This window comes from Cololabis saira, chromosome 8 (genome assembly GCF_033807715.1).
Source record: "Cololabis saira isolate AMF1-May2022 chromosome 8, fColSai1.1, whole genome shotgun sequence".
Taxonomy (NCBI): Eukaryota; Metazoa; Chordata; class Actinopteri; order Beloniformes; family Belonidae; genus Cololabis; species Cololabis saira.
The window spans coordinates 37,925,640-37,946,816 of record NC_084594.1 but is presented as its reverse complement, the minus strand read 5'-3'; the positions used below and the strand labels follow the sequence as shown (position 1 = coordinate 37,946,816).

The following is a 21,177-nucleotide window of genomic DNA, read 5'->3' as shown; positions in this document are numbered from 1 at the left end:
ACTCAGTTCATCCACATTTGGACTGTTTTCATGTCTTAATCCTGACTATTTTGGGCCAGTGGCCCCTGGTCTCAAAAGGGAACATATAGTGTAAAAAAAAAAACTCTGTTGGGATCTCCTATGCCTGAAAATATCAGTGAGCCATCCGGAGTTACGGGTTGCTGTGACTCACAGAACCAGATCCAACTTCCACGTGTCTCCACGTAGCTTCGGTGTGAAGGTTGGCCTTACCAACCTGGAACAGAGACATAAAAAGAAACATCTCGTATAAAGGAGCAGGTTGAAGAATAACCCGAAAAGCTGGCTGCTCAGAACACAAAAGACATGCTGGAAAAGGATTTTCTGTTGTTTTCCTGTAGTGTTTTTACTAAAGCAGAGAGTATACATTTAACTAACGCCTTGAAGGAATTCTGTCAACCTTCCCACACGCAACATAATGTTTTCCTTTAATACAGTCGTTTATCAGGATATCTCCAGTGAAAAAAATAACCATCGGTCTTGAATCTTCCTGATCCGTCCAAAGTGGTGAGTGTCTGAGAGTGTAAATATCTACTTTCTTGAGTTTATCTGGATCCAGAAGGCGATTAAGTGAGTCCAGCAGGTAGTCCCGATCATTTACAGCGAGTGATCGCTCATCTGTGCTTTCAGTCTCTCTTCTTCTGGTGTGTTGTGGGTTCACTTTTCAATTCAGTTCACTTCATTTGTATTGTGTCAGTTGACAGTAAAAAGTAATATCAAGGCACTTTTACACAGGATGTAATGGTTGGGAATATTTCCTGCATTTACAGCAAATAATTTCCCTCTGTGAAGCGTGTGTGTGAACTCTTGTGCTGTCTTCAGGTGAAGGAAGGAGGAAGGGAAGAAGGGAGGAAAGAAGGAAGGAATGAAGAAAGAAATAAAAGAAGGAAGGAAGGGAGAAAAGAAGGATGGAAGGGAGAAAAGAAGGAAGGAATTGAGAAAAGAAGGATGGAAGGGAGAAAAGAAGGAAGGAAGGAAGGAAAGAAGGAAGGAAGGGAGGAAAGAAGGAAGGAAGGAAGGAAAGAAGGAAGGAAGGGAGGAAAGAAGGAAGGAAGGGAGAAAAGAAGGAAGGAAGGAAGGAAAGAAGGAAGGAAGGGAGGAAAGAAGGAAGGAAGGGAGGAAAGAAGGAAGGAAGGAAGGAAAGAAGGAAGGAAGGAAGGAAAGAAGGAAGGAAGGGAGAAAAGAAGGAAGGAATGGAGAAAAGAAGGAAGGAAGGAGGGAAAGAAGGGAGGAAAGAAGGAAAGAAGGAAGAAAGAAATAAAAGAAGGAAGGAAGGGAGAAAAGAAGGAAGGAATTGAGGAAAGAAGGAAGGAAGGGAGAAAAGAAGGATGGAAGGGAGAAAAGAAGGAAGGAAGGAAGGAAAGAAGGAAGGAAGGGAGGAAAGAAGGAAGGAAGGAAGGAAGGAAAGAAGGAAGGAAGGGAGGAAAGAAGGAAGGAAGGAAAGAAGGAAGGAAGGAAGGAAAGAAGGAAGGAAGGAAAGAAGGAAGGAATGGAGAAAAGAAGGAAGGAAGGGAGGAAAGAAGGAAGGAAGGAAGGAAAGAAGGAAGGAATGGAGAAAAGAAGGAAGGAAGGAAGGAAAGAAGGAAGGAAGGAAGGAAAGAAGGAAGGAAGGAAGGAAAGAAGGAAGGAAGGGAGGAAAGAAGGAAGGAAGGGAGAAAAGAAGGAAGGAAGGGAGAAAAGAAGGAAGGAAGGAAGGAAAGAAGGAAGGAAGGAAGGAAAGAAGGAAGGAAGGGAGGAAAGAAGGAAGGAAGGAAAGAAGGAAGGAAGGGAGAAAAGAAGGAAGGAATGGAGAAAAGAAGGAAGGAATGGAGAAAAGAAGGAAGGAAGGAAATAAGGGACAAAAGAAGGAAGGAAGGAAGGAAGGGAGGAAAGAAAGAAGGAAGGGAGAAAAGAGGAAGGGAGAAGGAAGGAGAGAGGAGGAAAGAAGGACAGGAGAATTAGGTCATTTTGACCCAAAGACAGTACAAGGGTTAACATGAACCGCAGTCCCAACTTTCTGTGTATTCTCCGGACAAGTGATGCTTGAATATGGTGATACATTTTAGCCAATTAAGTACCAGATTTTTTGTATGAATTAATTTTTTTTAGTAGAGTGAAAACAAGAATGCTGGACTTGGATTATTTGTTGTTGGTGTCCCGGAGTCACATGAATACTGGATGTGGGAATCATTTCAATCATTGGTGCATTTGGACCAGACTATTGTTTGGGGTTCATGGCAAATAAAGAGCTATCGCTAGACAACGTACCAACAAGATAACGCACAGAGAGGAACAGTGAAGGGCTGTAACCATTTCCTGGTGGTTGGTAGATGATTGGAAATGACGTCCTAACTTTATATTAGACTCAGTGAGTCCTGGTCAAACAACTCTGGAACTAATGGAGACCCATCAGTGCAGGACATACCGACGGATGCCCGCATGATGAGATCATCAATAAACTTGATTAAAGATTCACCTAAGAGCAGATGAGCAAAAATTAAAAATCAACATGATAAATGAGTTTAATACATGAGAACAAAAATAATAAATGAACAGAAGTCCACTGCAGAAAACAAAGAAGAATGGAGTGTGCGTGTTTGTGTGTGGCAAGATGAGAGTGCAACTATGTGGCGGCGTTGTGCCGAGGCGGAACTTAAGCTTGTCTGAATGTGTTGATAGGTGTGGATTTATTTGCACTGGTTGTGGAGCTGCAACACAAACGAGCTGTAAATGAACGACAGTTGTATAAACTGATAAACCTCACTTCAGATAGCAGCCTGCTGGCAGAGTCTACCCTGCGGAGCCATGCATTAATACTGAAAGCTTTGTGGAGATTTTTATCCATCACCTTTAACTCAGCAACAACTAAATGTGAAAATGCTGGCAAACACGGCTCCAACCAACCAACTAGAGTCAACATTATTGACCAGCGTGTTGGCAGAAGACAGCTGGAACGGTGGTCTGACTGCAGATTGCAGTTGTGGAGAATCTGGTTTTGGAGGTGATTGTGACTGTCTTTCATGAACTGAGACACTGGAGGTTCTTGCTGAGACGATTCCACCCTGAACTTTGAGGAAGTGGCAGCATTGTCATATAAACTGATAACGCTGGAGCATCCTACGTCGATGGATTCACTTATGCTCTGCATGTGTTGTATGTATCTAACAGGAGAAAGCTGGCAGAAACAATAGTTTACTTTTAGTTCAAATCATTTCATGAATTATTTTGTAAGTAGCTTTGAGGAGAACAGACAAAGGCCTAAGTCTACAAGCACTTGAAGGGCCTTAAGCAGCACAGATCTGCAGCAGCACAGATCTGCAGCTCAGATTTGTGACAGCTTCAGCACAGTTCCAGCCAACAAGCTTTGTCATGCCAGCATGTGTCTCCCTGCCCTCCAGGTACTCGGTGCTGCCTCCTCAGCTGCCCATGTGCTCCCACACCCACGTCCTAATTTTCTTGCTCTAACTTGTCGTCTTGTTTGCATGCTTTCCAAATAAATGAGTGCATTAATGCATAGTAATTATGAGTGTTCGAAATGTGAAGAGAGAGAGAGAGGGGAGGGTTACAAACAACTTTGGGTCACACGGTGTCTGGTATTGACAGAGACAGATTAGTCGGAGGTAAGGTGTCTGTGACCGCACAAATGATGTCCACTGCAGCACGGCAAAGCTCTGCCTCCATCACGCTGCAGCTGACCCAGAACGCTGCCGCCAGAGTACAAACAAACACCAGGAAGTTCCTGGTGTTACAAACACCAGGAAACTGGACCACATTACACCGGTCATGAAATCACTACACTGGCTTCCAGTGAGTCAAAGGATAGAGTTTAAATGGTCTTGGACCAAAATACATAGTTGATCTGTTAGTTCCTATGAAGCTCCCAGACCCCTGAGGTTCATCTGGATCTGGTTTGTTGTGTTTCCCGAGAACCAGAACCAAGCTAGTGAGGCAGCGTTCAGTTATTCTGCTCCTCACCGGTGGAACAAACTTCCTGTAGACCTGAGGTCTGCTCCAACTGTAGATCCTTTAAATCAGGCCTAAAAACATTACTGTTTACTGAAGCGTACTCTTAAATTAAATACTTACCTGCTGTACTCTACTGCCCTTACTTTTTAACAACTTGTGCTTTTTATTATTTTACCTCTTTTCTTATCATTTTATTTCATTTTATTTGTTATTTACTGTTTAATTGTGTCTTGCCACTTTTAATGTTGATGTAAAGCACTTTGAATTACCTTGTGTTGAATTTTGCAATACAAATAAACTTGCCTTGCACTCAAGCCACACACTGAAACTTAACAGATATGCAAAAGATTCATTGTTGTCTCCAGAAAACAGCTGAAGTGGAACACCAGGATTTGTTTTCTTTACTCAAAGAGATTGTGTAAAAAAGGAAAGAAGAGTGCTCACAACCCTGCCCAAGTGGCCCGAGTGGCTCTCATCACTGTTGATGCTAGTTGAGTGTCAGTGATAGTGTTCTTGTGTGATCTGGCTGAACGAGAGAAGAGTCCTTCAGCCTCCCATCCCTCTCTCCACACGACTACAGGACTCACTGCTAAGTAGAACTGTGCTGTGGAAACGCCAGGTCATGCCGGGGCCATGCAGAAGCGCTGCTGCCTTCCAGACATAAGTGGCACAGTGATGGCATGATGTGCAGCAACCTTAGCGTAAAGATGGAAATGTAAGGCCAAGATCACCGGACATAGTTCTGAAGTTTGAGCAGCTGTTGCTTTGTCCTGCTAATATTGAAGTCCTTTGTCCAGCACCTGATTTTGCCTTTTGAGTGAAATGTTTCCACATCCACTCGTGTAGTGGCAGTAAATGTGGAGCAGAGCTTTCATAATAATAAAGTCAACGATAAAAGACTAAACATGTGAGGATGTTGCTGTTAGCATTTAGCTCTGAGCGCCATTGTGCCTAAATGTTGCTTGGCTCTAAATAATTGAAATGAGTCTCAGCCTGGGATGCAGCTGGAAGCAGCTGGGTGCATGAATCAGAGCTGTGCTGCAAGTTAAAGGCTCTGTTGCTTAGTGCATGGCACAAGACTGATGAATACATGGAAATAACCTAGATTATGAAACTGGACCAACTTTATGAAATTAGGAACAAATAGTCAATGAAGGGCGCAAAGTATTATTATTGGCTTAAACAACTTGGCGTGTCAGTGGAGTGGCTTAAGTCGTGACTCATTGATCCAGAACAATTACATATGTTTGAGATGGTTTCCCATGTTGGATATTTGGTACTGCTGTCTGCAGTTTCATTCAAATGCTTGACTTTCATCCATCCAGCTGTTGTCCATCCCTCTCTATGACAGAAACATTAATTTCTGGTGACAGTCCTTCAACCCCAGGAGACCACATGACACAGGACTCAGCTCACCCGTTTTGCTGGTTAAAAGGGGATTAGTTCAAATGTGAACATTTTATAATTTTGTGAAAACAACATTTGTTACTCTGTTGAAAATAAAATGTTTCTGTTGGAGCTTTTTCTAAATGACAACTTGTTCTTCTTCTCTTCTTTATCAGACAATGTTACATCACAAACAACTCTAAAATTGTGGTCTGTTTCATTTACCTACATTCATAGTTCAAAATTCATGGATTGGCCTGTGGTGCTTTGGTTTTTCCTGATGGTTCACAGTGTTGCACCTTGTTGTAACAGCGGAGGGTTCGGGTTAAGGGCAGCTGCCTTTTAAGCTTTTGTCAGGCATGATAGTGTTATATATTTCCTCCCACAGTATTACTGTTGGGTTTGTGGTTTAAATTTAGCTCTGAGTAAATCTTTTCTTTTCTCAAAGCATTTTGGGTTTTCCATCAGACACATACTACTGACCTGTCACTGGGAAAAATGAGTCCAACCATCACTTAGGCAAGTTAAATGGCCATGAAAGTTAAATTGTTCCCAGTTTTTCTGTCGTTTTGTCTGGATTAATTCCCCTCTTATACATGCAGCCACCATCCAGCATCTTCCATGAAGCTGCAGTCATACATGCTGTAAATACTGTTCATAGTTCATAAGGACATGATAAGATGATTACCTAGTAAGTAAGTAAGTAAAATGTATTTATATAGCACTTTTCACAGACAATGGAATGTCACAACATCAATAATAACACGAATAAAACACTACAATAAAAGTAAAAATACGATTAAAACAAGACAATACCAATTAAAGCTCCTAGAATAAAAGTACATAAAATCAACATGATGGTCATAAAACAACACTCTCACTACTGATGTTTAAAAGCTTGGAGAAATAGGTGGCTTTTAAGTTGGTTCTTAAAAGCATTGATGGAATCCAGAGAACGTAGAGACGGCGGGAGATCGTTCCTGAGCATCGGTGCGACGGCCTGGAAGGAGCGATGTCCTCACGTCTTAAAGCGGGTACGAGGGACCATGAGCTCTGGTCACATGATCTCAGACTCCGCGATGGAGTGTAGGGGCTTAATAGGTCCTGGATAGGAGGAGACCTGACCATGCAGAGCTCTAAAAGTCAGGACCAAGATTTTAAAGTTAAAATGAAAAGGGATGGGGAGCCAGTGAAGAGTTTTGAAAATTGGGGTGATGTGAGCCCTTCTGCCTAGTGAGTGTGTGTGTGTGTGTGTGTGTGTGTGTGTGTGTGTGTGTGTGTGTGTGTGTGTGTGTGTGTGTGTGTGTGTGTGCAGGCATGCCTAACAAATGTTACTGATTATTGCGCTCCATTATTGAGCGTTTCAGGCTTTATATATTAGAGAAGAAAACACAACGAAGCTTAATTTGATTTGTGATGAGCTGAATCTGGTTCAGGCTCTCAGTTTCTTATGGAGAATATCATTGTAATGGAGTATAGCACTTTGTTGGATATGAAGTATATTTAGCTGTGATATTCATATCATTTTTTTACTTTAGTAGCTAACTGTGCAAAAATAGTAGTGTGTAGATAATAGAGGTTAGCTCTTGTGACCTCTCAAACTGTCCCTGTGTCCAGCGCTGCTGCTGCTAACCAGCTAAGCAGTTTGACATATATTTTATATTTCATTGCCACATACGCTTAATTCACTCTTCCTGCCATTTCTTATCTTTTCTGATTATCCTTGACCCCCCCCCCCCCCCTTTTTTACCCTAACACCTTCCTTCCTTTATTATTTGGTCTTTCGGTTTCTTTCTTACTCCTCTGAGAGATAAAGGGAGAAAGAGAGAGGGGAAGAGAAGCAATTGTGAAAGAAAGAGAGTACTCTATACTGTTGCCATGGCAACTGCATCTCAGAGCTTAGCCAGCTCTCTTCAGCAGACGTGCATGCTCCCTCTCTGAGGCTCCCTCCTTTTGCTTGCATTAGATTAAAGATTAGCTCTGATGAGGATGAAGAGACAGAGACAGAGGAAGAAGAAACCAGGGAAAGGTAGCAGTAGTTTGGGGAGAAAAGTACAGTATATCATAACCCTCTGAGAAAACAATCAGATTTTAGTTTTTTCTTCCTCTGATGAATGATTAGCACTGATGGCAGATATCAAATGCAGGCCTCATCTGCAAGCAGCATGCAATATACAACAAAGGGAACATGCAGAGCATGCTGAGCATTAAGGTTCCTTCTCCTGCTCTGCAGAGGTCCCCGTCAGTAGGTTGATAGAGGCAATTGTGGGTAATGGCCTGTTACAGGAAATTAATGCATTCGTGCGGGTCTGCTGCCTTACTCTATGACATCAATCTGTGCTAATTTGCCAATTAATCTGATTTCATGATGGGATGTCTTCATAAGGGACACCCTTTAACCAGACGCCAACGCGATAGGTGATTTGTATTTGTAAATGCGTGCCTGCTCGTGCGTGTGTGGACCCCTACCAGGGCTCCTTCATTATTGGCAGACATGAATTCAACATATCTGTCGTGACCACTTCAAAGCAACAGTGACCATTGATTATGGTGTCATTATAAAGTGTGTTACGGTCGGCTGTGCGCTCGTTAACTTCGCTCAGAACAGAGATGAAAAATGAACAGAAGGGAAAATGCCCGTAGTGGGGATCAGAAACGGAAAGGCTGGAGCGGTTTTCAGGTCATTCCTTCATCTTCTTCCTACTCCTTTTTCGAGCAGAATACTTTTGCTATTATATTTATTAATTCTCGTCTACTCTGTTTACGATGGTACATTTTTTATTTAGTGATTATTATTGTTCTTTTTTATGTTATTGATTTATTGTTCTGCTGTTTTATTTATTCATGTATTTGTTTGTGCTCAGTACTAGAGTTGAGGGGGGATGAGGGGGGATGGTCTCCCCCCTGAAATAAAAACGGTCAAAATCATCCCCCCTGTAAAACTGCCATCCCCCCTTTTCCATCCCTTATGTAATGTCATCAATGGATGTGGTTTTACTGCTATTTCAACATTTAGAGTCATCACCAGAAAAAATAACTTATTTGACAATTTTCACCTGTTTCAAGTAAATTTTCACTTGAAATAAGTAGGAAAATCTGCCAGTGGGACAAGATTTATCTTCTCATTACAAGCAAAAAAAATCTTGTTCCACTGGCAGATTTTCCTACTTATTTACTTGAAACAGGTGAAAATTGTTGTTTTTTCCAGTGATGAGTCTTGATTTAAGTGTAATGAGATTTTTTTTACTAAAATGAGACATTTTAACTAGAAATAAGACAAATATTCTTGTTAAGATTGTGAGTTTTTGCAGTGATCCATTTTACTTATCCTGTGAAGGACAGAGTCATATTGATAAGTTCAGAAAAGTGTTTTCTATTGTTGTGTTTTGATGTATTTGATGTAAGCCCAGTGGATATTTAAAGCTTACAGAAGGCTGCATTTAACTGCTGCTATGTCATTCCTGCAGTATTTCTGCAGCTGTTTTGGTCACTGCAATTATTTGTAATGTATTATATTATTTGTAATCAGCACAAATTATCTGCCCCCATATGATAAAATCCACCATCCCCCCAGATTTTTTTTTACAACTCGAGTACTGTTTGTGCTTATGTTCGAAATAATCTGTATACAATAATTTTCAATCAATGAATGTTAGAGAAGCTGAGACATACACTCACAACAAATGCAGGTGAGCCCAGATGGATGCTGCGTAAAGAGGGACAGATGCGCCTGTAGCACACACTTATAACTGGATCTAGTGGGAAAACATGGGCTATCAGAGAAAGGCATGCTGGCGCTTATTATGTTCTTCCTTTTCCTTCCGGAAGAAGCATCTTGCAGAAGATTTCCACTTTAATCAGGCAGTCAAATCCACAGATCACCCGGTGATAGAAAATTGATTTAGCAACTTATAGCCGAGTGCCCAGCTGGATTAGACGACAAGCGGGAAATGAGTCCCTGAGCAGACACACCAATCTACATTTTACTTTTGTCTCTGAGGAGGGAAATTCATTTCTGTCAAATCACTGTGATTCTGTGTAATGGGACAGTTAACACAGCAGGGCTGCGTGGGAGGGAGGAGGGAGGCGCTGGCAGTTATTTAACCACTTGCAGCACGTCAAGACATTCTCTGGATGGTAGCTAGGAGGGGGTCGTCTTCTCAACCAGTATGAGATAGCTGTGATATCGCACTGGTCATCAGATGATATCGCTCACAATCATAGAGGGTGAGATGCTGGTGGGATGTGCAGTTCATGGAGCAGAAAGACCTCCGAGGTCTGATAGATGAGTGTTTGAGAAGACTGTGATAACCCACGGGTCATGCTATGATCAGGATACGCTCACATTATCTGCTTTACCTCCTCCAGTAAAGGGTCACCAATGAAAACGTTGGGGGATTGGATGAGGGTTTTCTGGTGCTTTTATGCACTAAGGGATCTTTGATCCCAAAATGTATCCAAGGGGGAATTATAGTTAGGGTGATGATGGACAGTTAGGTTCTTGTTAGATGAATAAAAAAGTAATTTCTTTCAACTATTCACTTTTATTGGGTTAGGGTTAGGCTTTTAGGTTGGATGCCCCTCGGTACACAACCTTCAACCCATCTATTCTGACTCAGGATGAGAAAACCCTTGTAACCTTATCTTACTTGAATAAGAGGCATAAAAGCATTAATATTTTTTAATAACCTTTATAGACAATGACATTGTAAGCACAGTTTATATACAGTATATTTATCCATGAAAATAGTCACGTTTCCAGTACCCTTAGATCTGCACAAAACCAAAGAACTCCTGTAATAGAAATGGCTCTAATTCTGAAAAACTCCAGAGCATCGAAATACACCTTTTCACGCTTTCACAAGGTGGATATTTTAGGCGTTTTGATAATCTAGTTTATCACAAAAGTGTCATGGAAACACTTTTTTCACATTTGCACGTCTCTGGCAACACTGGATGTGATGTAGCCGGTTGATCTAAAGTCATTAACATCTGGTTTCCAGCTGTTTTTGACCTCATTAATACCATGTAGTTGTGCTGCAAAGCTATTCATTATGCATCACAACAAGGCTTTGCCTCTGACTGAATGATCATCTGAATGCTCATCTGCTGCCTTCATCATCCGACTATTTTCTTAACAGCGGTAGCGAATTGTATTAATTCATCAAAGACTAAATATGTTTTAGTCCATCTTCTTCAATGTTGAGATTTTCCTTTCGGTTGTTATGAAGAGAAGTCTGGCAGGACGAGATACGGAGCGTGACGAGAATTACGCTTATTCAAAAAACACAGTTCAATGGAAACGCCAACATTTTTTTTACTTCAACCGTGTCACAGTTAAAAAAAAAAAGCATTCATGTGAAACTTGAAAACTTGAGTCAAATTGCAAGCAAACAACTGAACAAAGGTGATTGTTATTTATGTTTATTAATCTCACAGTGGCACAGCGTGAAAGACTACATTTATACATTTACAGAGATACTTGACATCACAAATGCACTTGAGCACAAATACAATTACCATTGTAAGTGGTGTTGCTGGGAACAAACAAAAATCACATCAAGATTCAACCACATGTTCTATCTGGTGAGTTGCAATGTGACGTCACATCATCAAAGTCCATAAATTAATCCCACGTCCAGCTCATTACTGCTTCATCAGTATAACATATATCTGACCTCTGTGCTACACTTCTGACATAAATACTCTATTATTCATTTGATAAAAGTCTCACAGTTTAGTTGTAAATGTTTACAGTCATGCTGAAACGCTTTCTCAGTGACACCATTTTTCTGTTTAACAAACATGTACTTAAACATGATGCAAAAAGCTTTGGCATAAAAAACGTGCTTAATTACAAAAACACACATTTAAAGGAGCTTGAGGCTCCTTTTAAGAAATGAGACTCATTAGCGCCACCCTTCGCCATGACGGCCGTTGGGGGTACTGCAGCCAACAGCGAAGCCGGCACGGGAGAACGGGGAGAACGCGCATGCAGCGTCATGTGACGTCACATCCGCAGCCCAGCGCGGGAAATTCCGGTCACAATTGCAGCACATTTTGCAGCACACAGCCTGTTCAAGGCAACAGAGAGATACGCTAGAGGGCTTATTCTTTTTGGTTTGGAACGTTTCATCTGACATTATTACTAGAAAAACTTAAAACGTATACGAATTTTTTTCATAAATCCTGCCTCAATCTCCTTTAACTTTATTTTGGCACAACATGACCAACCAACAAACCAAAGATCAGCTCACGAGTAACTGTTACAATTCACCTGAATCTAGTCGATAGTTCTGAACAGGGCCGGATAGGAACAATAAAAACTGCCCTGGACGGGCCCCCTCTCAGGGTTGTCTGGACCAGCACCCACCACGCCTCCTCGGGGTTGTTCTGCATCTGTGTCCTGGACCAGCGCTCCAGTGAGAGGATCAGTTTACTCATGTGTGTACTGACTGCCTGGTAACCAACGTGTCCGGGTACCTGCTCACTGTTGACCGACTGTGGGTCTATAAGGATGTGTCACGGTTGGTGTTTGTTGAGGGCCCAAACGCAGGAGAGCAGGAGGCAGGAGTTGCAAAAAAGCAGGGTTTATTTTAAAGAAACCAAAAACCAAAGTGCTGCTTAGCAGGACCAAAAAACACAAAACAGGGATTCAAAAAACTGAAGCAAAAGGTAGAAACTGTACGGACCGACAGGGAGAAGGGGAATGACAAGACCAGATATACACAGGGGATAACGAGACACAGGTGCAGACAATCAGGGCAGATTGGAAACAGGAGGGACAGAACTGAAACTCAAAAACTGGGGGGAAGTGTCAAACCTTGACAGGATGTACCAAGAATGGGCAATAAAGTTAACTCTTTCAGCAGGTGAACGTTATAATATAAAGTTATCACGATCACGATCAAACTGAACGCTGTATTTACCATACAGAAGGGATCTTTGTAGACTCCATAAACGGCATCAGTGATGAGTTTAAAAAAAAAAAAATGTTATAAATTCATTAATCTAAGACATACATTTTAGCGCAGTGGAGACATAGATTTAATTTTTTATGGTCCTTTGTGCTTTTTTTTTATTGAGGCAAGTCCCGGTTTTGTGGTAATTGGTGTTAAGAGACGTTTTCCTCCAAACAAATATGTGCAGCATTAAATTGGTCACATCTGCTACAAATATTGAGACAAGCATTTACAACAAAAGTGATAACAAGATGGCAAGTTCCGTTGACAGAAACCCCCCAGATCTCAATCTCATTAGGAACCTGTGATCATTTCTTAAAACAGTCTGTGGGAAAGTATAAAACTACAAAATGTGATCATTTCTGGGAGTACACCACGTAGCACAGCAAGAATGGACCTCCAGAGAGGATTTAGTCCAGAAACTGATGCACAGTATGTCAAATGAAACAACAGACGCTCTGAATTGGGGTCAACGCTGAACTGTTTTTAGTATACCATGAAAAAATGTGAAAAACATGGTCTAAGATACCCGACGCAGGGGAGTTTGCAAAAACAGAATTTGTTGCTGTTGACCACAACTGTATAATCATATACAGCAAACTAACCTCCAGCGAATACGTTTGAATTAATTATCATTATCTAGCTCACTGAGAGATGTTATAATTAAAATAAATGCCTGCAAATGCAAGTCAAATTCCTGTGCTAGTGCCAGTAATGTTTCAAATTTGGGTCTAATATTTTCACGAAAGAAAATATCCTATAATGATTTTGACATTTTTATCTGGAATGTTTATGTATTTGCTATATTTCACCCTTCTTTCAGGTTGTTGTTACCCTACTGAGGCAACAGAAGAGAAGTTGGAGGCAAAGCCAGCACGTGGGGAGTCCTCCGGTCCAGCAGGTGGCAGCAGTGGGCATGCAGGAGTCGGCTTCTGACGGCAAGATGGCCAAACAGGTGGAGCTAGTTTCACTTAAGATAACTATTAAGCCAATACCCTTCCTAATGCCTGTGTCAAGGAAACATTTTATTCCATTCATTTATTTTATATAATTTAATATAACTTCACAGCAAAACGCTACATAGAAAGTATGTCATTTCAATAAAAATTAAACCAGATACAGTCCCCTTCAAGCCGGGCAATCCACTAATGATATTTAAGCAATCACAATTACCCATCAAAGAAAGGGACTGCAATATAATTGCAAATGTAAATCAAAATAGTTTAATTTCATGCATTAGGAAGTGTTTTAAAGGAGCTTGAGGCAAGAATAAGAAATGAAACTCATTAGCGCCACGACGGCCGTCGGGGGTACTGCAGCCAACAGCGAAGCCGACACGGGAGAACGGGGAGAACGTGCATGCAGCGTCATTTGACGTCACATCCGCAGGACAGCGCGGGAAATTCCGGTCACAATTGCAGCACATTTTGCAGCACACAGCCTGTTCAAGGCAACAGAGAGATACACTAGAGGACTCATTCTTTTTGGTTTGGAACGCTTCATCTGACATTATTACTAGAAAACTTAAAATGTATACACATTTTTTTCATAAATCCTGCCTCAAGCTCCTTTAAGCAGTTGAAATTCTTCTATTGTTTGATTATGTAGCAATAAGTTCACCATCTCCACTGCTGTTTAACACGCTTGTAGCTCATTTAGATTGGTTAATAAAAAGTTCTGTGTTGTGTAAATCAAACCCACCAAGAGACTGCTCTTTACTTCTGATTTCAATGTTTAGTTATTAAACTCAACGATGTTGGCAACAAAAGTACTTCATAGTGTGTGTTTTAAGTATTTCAGCCAGCATGAACTGGACATCGAACCTAAACTTCAAGTCAGTCATTCCACCTGTCAATTTTCTCTGTTTTTTGTTGTTTTTTTTAACATGTAAAGGAACAGAACTCCAAACATCTGGACGACCACAGAGAAACAGACGACATGTCCGAAAAGACCTCCTCGAAGAAGAACCTCAACTCTCCCCAGAAAGGCTCAAAGCGGCTTAAAACCATTCATTTTAAAGTCACCCTGCTGGATTCCTCTGATTTTGAAGGAGAAATTGAGGTAAGCACAACCAAAAAGAATTAGCATTTTTCACATTTTCTGAAATTAGGTTTTGCCTGTTTTGAGCAAACGACTTTTGTTCCCCCTTTGTTAATATTTTCCTTCATGGTCAGAAGAGAGAAAAATAATGACGGAGAACGGCATGCTGGGAGCTCACCGGGAGGAAAAAGCCTTTTTTTTTACTAATACCCAGTATTAATGTAGTGTGGCAGCCTTCAGCTTACTTCCGATGATTGGTGTCTCTGCTTCTGCTCTCTGCAACAGTGGATTCCTCACTAGCTAGAAGAGAAACAAGGGGACGCATAAGAGAGTGTAGAAGGTAAAACTGCGAGTCACTTCCTTGAATCAGTTGTGATCACTCGGCTCGTTGGGCTGAAACAGGAAATGGAGACCAAACACACAAATAAGGAAAGGAAAGGTTTTAGTTTTAAAAATGTACACCAAGAGTTTTGAAGGAAAAAAAACAGTGACTACGTTTACATGCAGTCAAAATTTGGGTTATTGCTAATATTCCGGTTACTGAAACATTGGGAATAATCTGTTTCCATGCGTGCGCTAACAGGGTTATCCCTGTTTACATGGTAATTAATCATTTGGGATATCTGGATCAAACCAGCGACGCACGGAGAACGTGATGACACAATTACCGTCATTTCCGCTTCTTCTTCCTGTATCCAAATTCAAAACAAATGCTGCTTCGCGCAACTTTTTGCTCACCTTCTTGTAAATCTGGCTATCCCGGTACTTTATACCGTCTACAAATGCCAAAATGTTCATATCCTTCATTACATTTATGAAGTGATTAGTCTCCTCCTCACTCCAAAAGTGTGGCGTGGTCTTGGTTTCTCCATGTTTATAAGAACTTCCTGGACTCAAAAGACCAAGATTCCTTGCGAAAAGAGCATGCGCAGAAAACAAATTCCTGTTCCGTTTGATGGGGATATTCCGTTAGGCGTTTACATGACTGAATATTCGGGTTTTAAAAGGAGTAACCCAGGGCTCATATTCAGGTTTTTAAAAACCGGAATATGAGCAAATTCCAGTTATTCAAAGGGGTTATTGGTGTTTACATGGCCGTGCAAAACCGGATTATTGCTAATATTCCAGTTTTAAAAGGGTTATTTACTGCATGGAAACGCAGTCAGTGTCGACAACCACATAGCAAACCTGAACCCACTGCGATCCACACCTGGACAGATATATCCACACCCTTACGTGTGCATCTGGTGACCAAGCTGGAACTAAACCCGCTGACTCTTGAATTTGAAAGGGTGACACCGTGTCCACACTGCATGCGACGCGAGCGAGCGTCAGCGTCAAAAACAGTTCCATTGCTTTATTTTTTATTTTTTGTCTACACTGGTTGCGAGCGACGCGGCGCGATGCGGCGCGACGCGGCGCGCCGTTTTGAGCTGGACTTTTGTCGCACGCCCTGCTTCTATTTTCTTCCCGTCGCTCGCTTTGAAAGCCGGTTGAAAGTTGAAAAAAAAAGTTGAAAGCGCTGTAGGAAACAGTGATTTCAATACAAGAACCTCAATAAAGTGGCAGCTGGCTGGAGGGAGATCGCCAAGGAGCTGGAAGATTCTGATAAAATAATAAGATATAATAAGAATCTTATCTTAATCTTATTAGGGCTTAATTTGTGCCGGATCCAACAAGATCTGGTACCTATTTGGTCATTTCTCGTGTCCTCTGCTTTTTTCCCACATCCCAGTAATGATCTGACATGTTTGCTGCATTTAACACCACGAACACGCCGGTCACTCCAGCTGTTCGCTGTGTGATTGCGTCACCACACTCCGTTATTTTGTTCGTTTTTTTCCCCACTTTGGTCGGACGGTAGACCTGCTTCTATTTTCTTCCTGCCGCCTGCGTTAAAAGTCGGTTGAAAGCGCTGCAGGAAACAGTCATGATGAGGAACGGCTGATCCAGTTAGTTGAAATGAGAAGTTATCTCTATGATTCCTCCTCATTTCACTACAAAAACCTCAATAAAGTGGCAGCTGGCTGGAGGGAGATGGACAGGGAGCTGCAAAGGGAGCGCACGGGCGGTTGGTGGGGCGAATAAAAGGCGAGTCTGGGGCGGGTGAATAAAGGGAGATTTATGGTTCCGCGTAAAATCGACGGCGTAGGGTACGCGGCGACGCGCACCGTTCGGTGAGTGCGCCGCGTACCCTACGCCATAAGGTCTGCGTTAGTGTAACGCGGAACCATAAATCAGCATTTTAAAAGGCGAGTCTCCGCTGTCAATCAAAACAACGTGGTAGAACGTGGGGCCGATAACGCGTTCAGTGTGGACAGAGCGCGTCCGATGCCACGCAGTGCGGCGCGACAGTCGGACGCTCGCATGCAGTTAGGACAGGCTGTGAAACAGTCCACAGTGAAGTGGTGAAGGCTCCGTACTCACAGCAGCGTGCAGCACCGCTTCCACTTTATGTTTTTCTTCTCAAATATCGGCTCGATTGTGGCGGAAAGATTTTTATATCTAATTACTCAACTGTTGGGATGACTATGTGGCAGTGTTTTCGTTTTCCTCAGAATGTGTGTGGAAACTGCAGATTAAGGACAGATATGTGCCAGGACCCAGCGACTGCAGAGAGGAGAGCTTTCTGGTCTGAGTGGATTGTGTCATTTTGCAGCTCTCTGGGTGAGCCTTTTAAACAAGATGTCTGTTTAATGCAGCCTGGGAAGATCACTTTTACTAGACTGAACTTTAATTTAATATGCTGTACAGACAGTATGCTGTATATCTGTAGCCCTCACGAGAAACTGGCTCAGTTCCCTTTAAAAATTGATGTGTGAAATAGTTAATTATACAGTATTGTAATCTGTTAAATGAAAATAAGAGGTGAAATACACGCACATTTCTTACCGTAGGATATTAGAATGATTATTTCAGTATCAATTTGTTTTTCATAGAATATTTATTAACATAAGTATTCAAAGTATGTACTGCCGATTGGTGTGTGTCCCCTCATAAAAGCTCCTAGCTCATGCCGCTAACTGGCTGCTGAGAAATCCATTACTGTTACATGATTGCAAGCCAGGCGCAGCCAAGGAGAAAATAGAAGAGCAATGTTATTTCAGTATGAGCCCACCCCCAGGATACTTTTGCACAAGTGCATGAAAGTTTGTGTGTGTTATGGCGGGGGAGGGAGCAGTGTGAGGTAAGACGATGAGGAATGCTGCACATGCACCAACATCTCCTTCAGCTCGGCCAGAACATTGGGAAATACACTCGGGCCTTTTCTACATGGCGTCAGTGGTTTACATTATTTACCAGCAGTCACAGTAATAACAGTCATCAGTCAGCATGAACAGCAACACCTTTCTAACAGCAAATGCTATTTTTCGGTTTAATTCATTTAATCTTTTCTAGGATGCTGACAGCCTGCTACTTTAATTAACAACAGGATTTTTCCTTCTTATTGTCTGTATGTGCAGGGGGCTGAATCTTCTGTGTCTCACATCTCAGCCTTCCTCGTGCTTCCAGGGTTGTAATAACAGCGTTGCTAGAAGGCGGGTAATACTTGTTCTCCCTGGCAGAGGCGGCATATTCATGGCTTAATTAAGTCTCTTGTCATGGGTGCATTGTTGGGCTTTTATGCAGTCGCTGAGCAGAGAGAAGACACCACATGCACCTGTGTGGTGACGCCTGGCTAAGCTGATGAGTTGCACAGGGCAGTTCGGGGGTAGAACAAAGTTTTTCAAGCTACAATTCAATGTTTTAATTTTTGTATGAATGTGTGAATGACCCTGTATGCCCTTTTAAGACTCCAAATGCTCATTTGTTTTATTCAATTCTCTCAGCTGCTTCTGACACAATACGTTGACATGATGCTGCTTATAAACCATGTTGCATCTAGAGACTCACATGAAGTGTTGCTCCACCCTCCGTTAACACTGTGATGAAAAGTAAAAATACTTTTTTCAAGCCCTATCCCTGAGATATTGAAAAAAAAAAAGGCAGCGGAGGAATAATGCTGCATCTGTTTCCCTGGCAACTACTTGCTGATTCTTCCTGTCACTGCACAAAGTAGGTGAAAGAGATAGAACTGCGTGGTACTGGTTGGTCGGTTAATGTTACATATGCTTGTATAACTCTTCACTGACTAAATTAATATAATTGTACTCATTTAAAACTGACTGCTTTTTTTCCTCCCATATCAACAGAGACAGAAACAACACAAAATCATATATGGTATAAAGGGAATAATGTGAATATTGTAAAAAAAATATATTTTTTTAACAGTAAAAGCCTTATAATCCAAATAAATCTGAATATTTAATCCCTACAGTCAATGCAAACCAGTAAGAGGCCGCACCGTCGGCCATTTGTACCTGGACACTTCAGCTTCCAATAAATTCCAAATTTGTAGAATTTTTCACAAGACCAGCATCTAAACATTTAGGTGATTTAAGTGACAGTGAGCCAAAATACAGAGGAAGTCATTTAAATCTCAGTGATTAACTAGTATTTAGCTCAAAAACTACTGCACTGTATTTTATTTCAGCAGACTCGAAAAGATTGAGTCTGAAATAAACATCCATGGAAGCCAAATAAGCTTTCAATTGATCTTGATTTGTCGAATAAATTTGTGAACAAAATTTGTGAATTTTGGAACATCAATTTATTGTATAATGAATTATGTAGAAATTACATGATTAATTCAGGTTTCATGTTTTTTCTTTGGCTGCAAATCCACATTCATTTAGTAGAATTTAGATTTAAAAATAAATTATGGGTGTATCTGGCAATTACAGTATGGTAATAACTATGAATATTTTTGCTACAAATTTTGAACATTTGTACTCCAATGATTTATTATGATCTTTTTAAAACAAACAAAATGTGAAAAAATTGGACTTGTATACTTATTACCAAGAAAAGAAGAACTGAACTAACACATTTTTCATTGTAATTCAGCTTTATTGTAATTGTATGGGGACCAACTGCACTTATTGCACTCCCTATGACTTAATGTATTACATTTTTACTATTTATACAATAATTCACTGTAATTAATTTTGTACATTTTTAAAATAGCTTTTACTCATGGGGCACTCAGGAATGAGAGTATAACAAAAACCTGAAAAGAGTAAGACGGATCCTGAAGAGCCAGCTGAATGGGAAGAACAAAGTCCGGGCCATCAACTCGTATGTCCTGCCAGTAACATGGAGCCCCGCTGGCATAGTAACCTGGCCACAGGAAGAGGTGGAAGTCAATAATATCTAGTCAAAGAAGTTCCTCACGATGCACAGAGGATTTAATTCCAGTCCAACACTGTGAGACTGTACAGAAGCAGATTAGTGAGCATCAAAGCAGCTATCTAGGGTGAAACAACAAAGATGCCTGAATACATCAAGAAGATGGCCCCTACGGATAAGCTGCTAAGTGAATGTCTCAAACACCAGAAATCTAGTAAGGGAGAAGATGAGGAGGAAGAACCTTCTCGGAAAGAGATGCCGATGGAAGAAGTGGCTGACATTGAAAAATCCTGCCAGTGGCTGGAAAAGCAGCACACAAACTGGCCCTGAGCACAAGAGTGATATAGGGCAGGGTCTACCACACCAGACACGACCCCGGGAACAACAGAGACCTGGGGCCTCATGTACTAAGAGTGCGTGGATTTCAACGTGAATCCGTGCGTGGAATTCTTGCGTACGCAAAATAAAATTAAGTTGTTCAAAACTGTGCGTACGCCCAAATCCACGCACGTTTCTTTGAACATCACAATCAACGTGGAATTGAGCGTATATATGGGAAACATAAACAGAGTAATGTGCTGTAGTTGTGTTGACCGCATTGCATTATGGGTATCGTTCTCTGCTCTGTGTTGCGTTCCTTGAAGAGTCGTGGGTTTATTACTGTATGTTCGTAAGGGTTTGTAATGTCAATATTTAGCGTTAGTACATCACTACACTCTTGTCTGTATTTTAAGAAGCAACACCAGAACTTGGTTGGACGAAAAACGGTTCCTCGTTCCGCTTTACTGTCACGCGTATTATGTACTAACGGATTAAGCCCAATGTACACGTTTATTTTGAGTTTTATAGTCGGCATTGTAGATGTCCGTGATCACCTCTTTCATAAGTATAACAATGTGAACAACTTAAACTTATATTTAAAACATGAAGCATGACTGTGGCAGGGTGGAGGAGCAGCCACTCAGGAGATTGGGTACAGGTGTATCCAATCAACCTCTCCACCCTGCCTCCCTTCATAAGGAGCAGCTGCACTCCAGAGAGGGGCTGCTGCTGCTGCTGGGAGAAGGTTCTGCTGCGCACGTGTGTCTTGGGTGTGTCTGGTGAAATAAAAGGAGTTCCTGCACTGAAACCTGTGTCCTCTGTCCTGTCGGTCGGCCCCCGTAGCACTCGCCGTGCTACAATGACGTTCTGATTCCTCCGCTGCAGAAATGAAGAGAAGTTGTTCCAACGTGATTATCGAGGTGCAAACATGAGAAATAAAGAGTAAAGAGTGTTGCGACCGCAAGAGGAGAGACCGGTCTCAGTCCCGGTCCAGCACCGGAGAAACACGTTCTGGATCCTGCAGCACCTGCAGCTGACTAATATCAGACTCTGAAAGTTGCCTAAACATCCAATAACAACTTTATTCATTCAGTGCTGAGTCACATCAGTTCGTACCAACCAACCTTTCAGTGACATTTTAGTTTTATTTTAAAAGACAACTTTACAGAACTGGTTCTTCACTGTAAATTGTGTTTTAATGTTTGTCTGTTCAGACACAGTTATTGGATATTTTAAGGATCTGGATTTTATCTCGAGTAGTCGTCCCATACGGGAG

General features: G+C 41.5%; 1 protein-coding gene across 4 annotated transcripts in view; it reads left to right on the top strand.

The window, feature by feature from the left end:
• The window catches only part of LOC133448933 (band 4.1-like protein 1), a 127,894-nt gene that overhangs the window by 45,793 nt on the left and 60,924 nt on the right, over positions 1-21,177 (top strand). For all 4 annotated transcript variants that reach the window (XM_061727953.1, XM_061727952.1, XM_061727951.1 and 1 more), the window contains exons 2-3: positions 13,135-13,266; positions 14,205-14,372. In XM_061727953.1, the coding sequence (XP_061583937.1) occupies positions 13,228-13,266; positions 14,205-14,372 (207 nt within the window). In that variant the 5' untranslated portion in view covers positions 13,135-13,227. The remainder of the gene's footprint in view (positions 1-13,134; positions 13,267-14,204; positions 14,373-21,177) is intronic.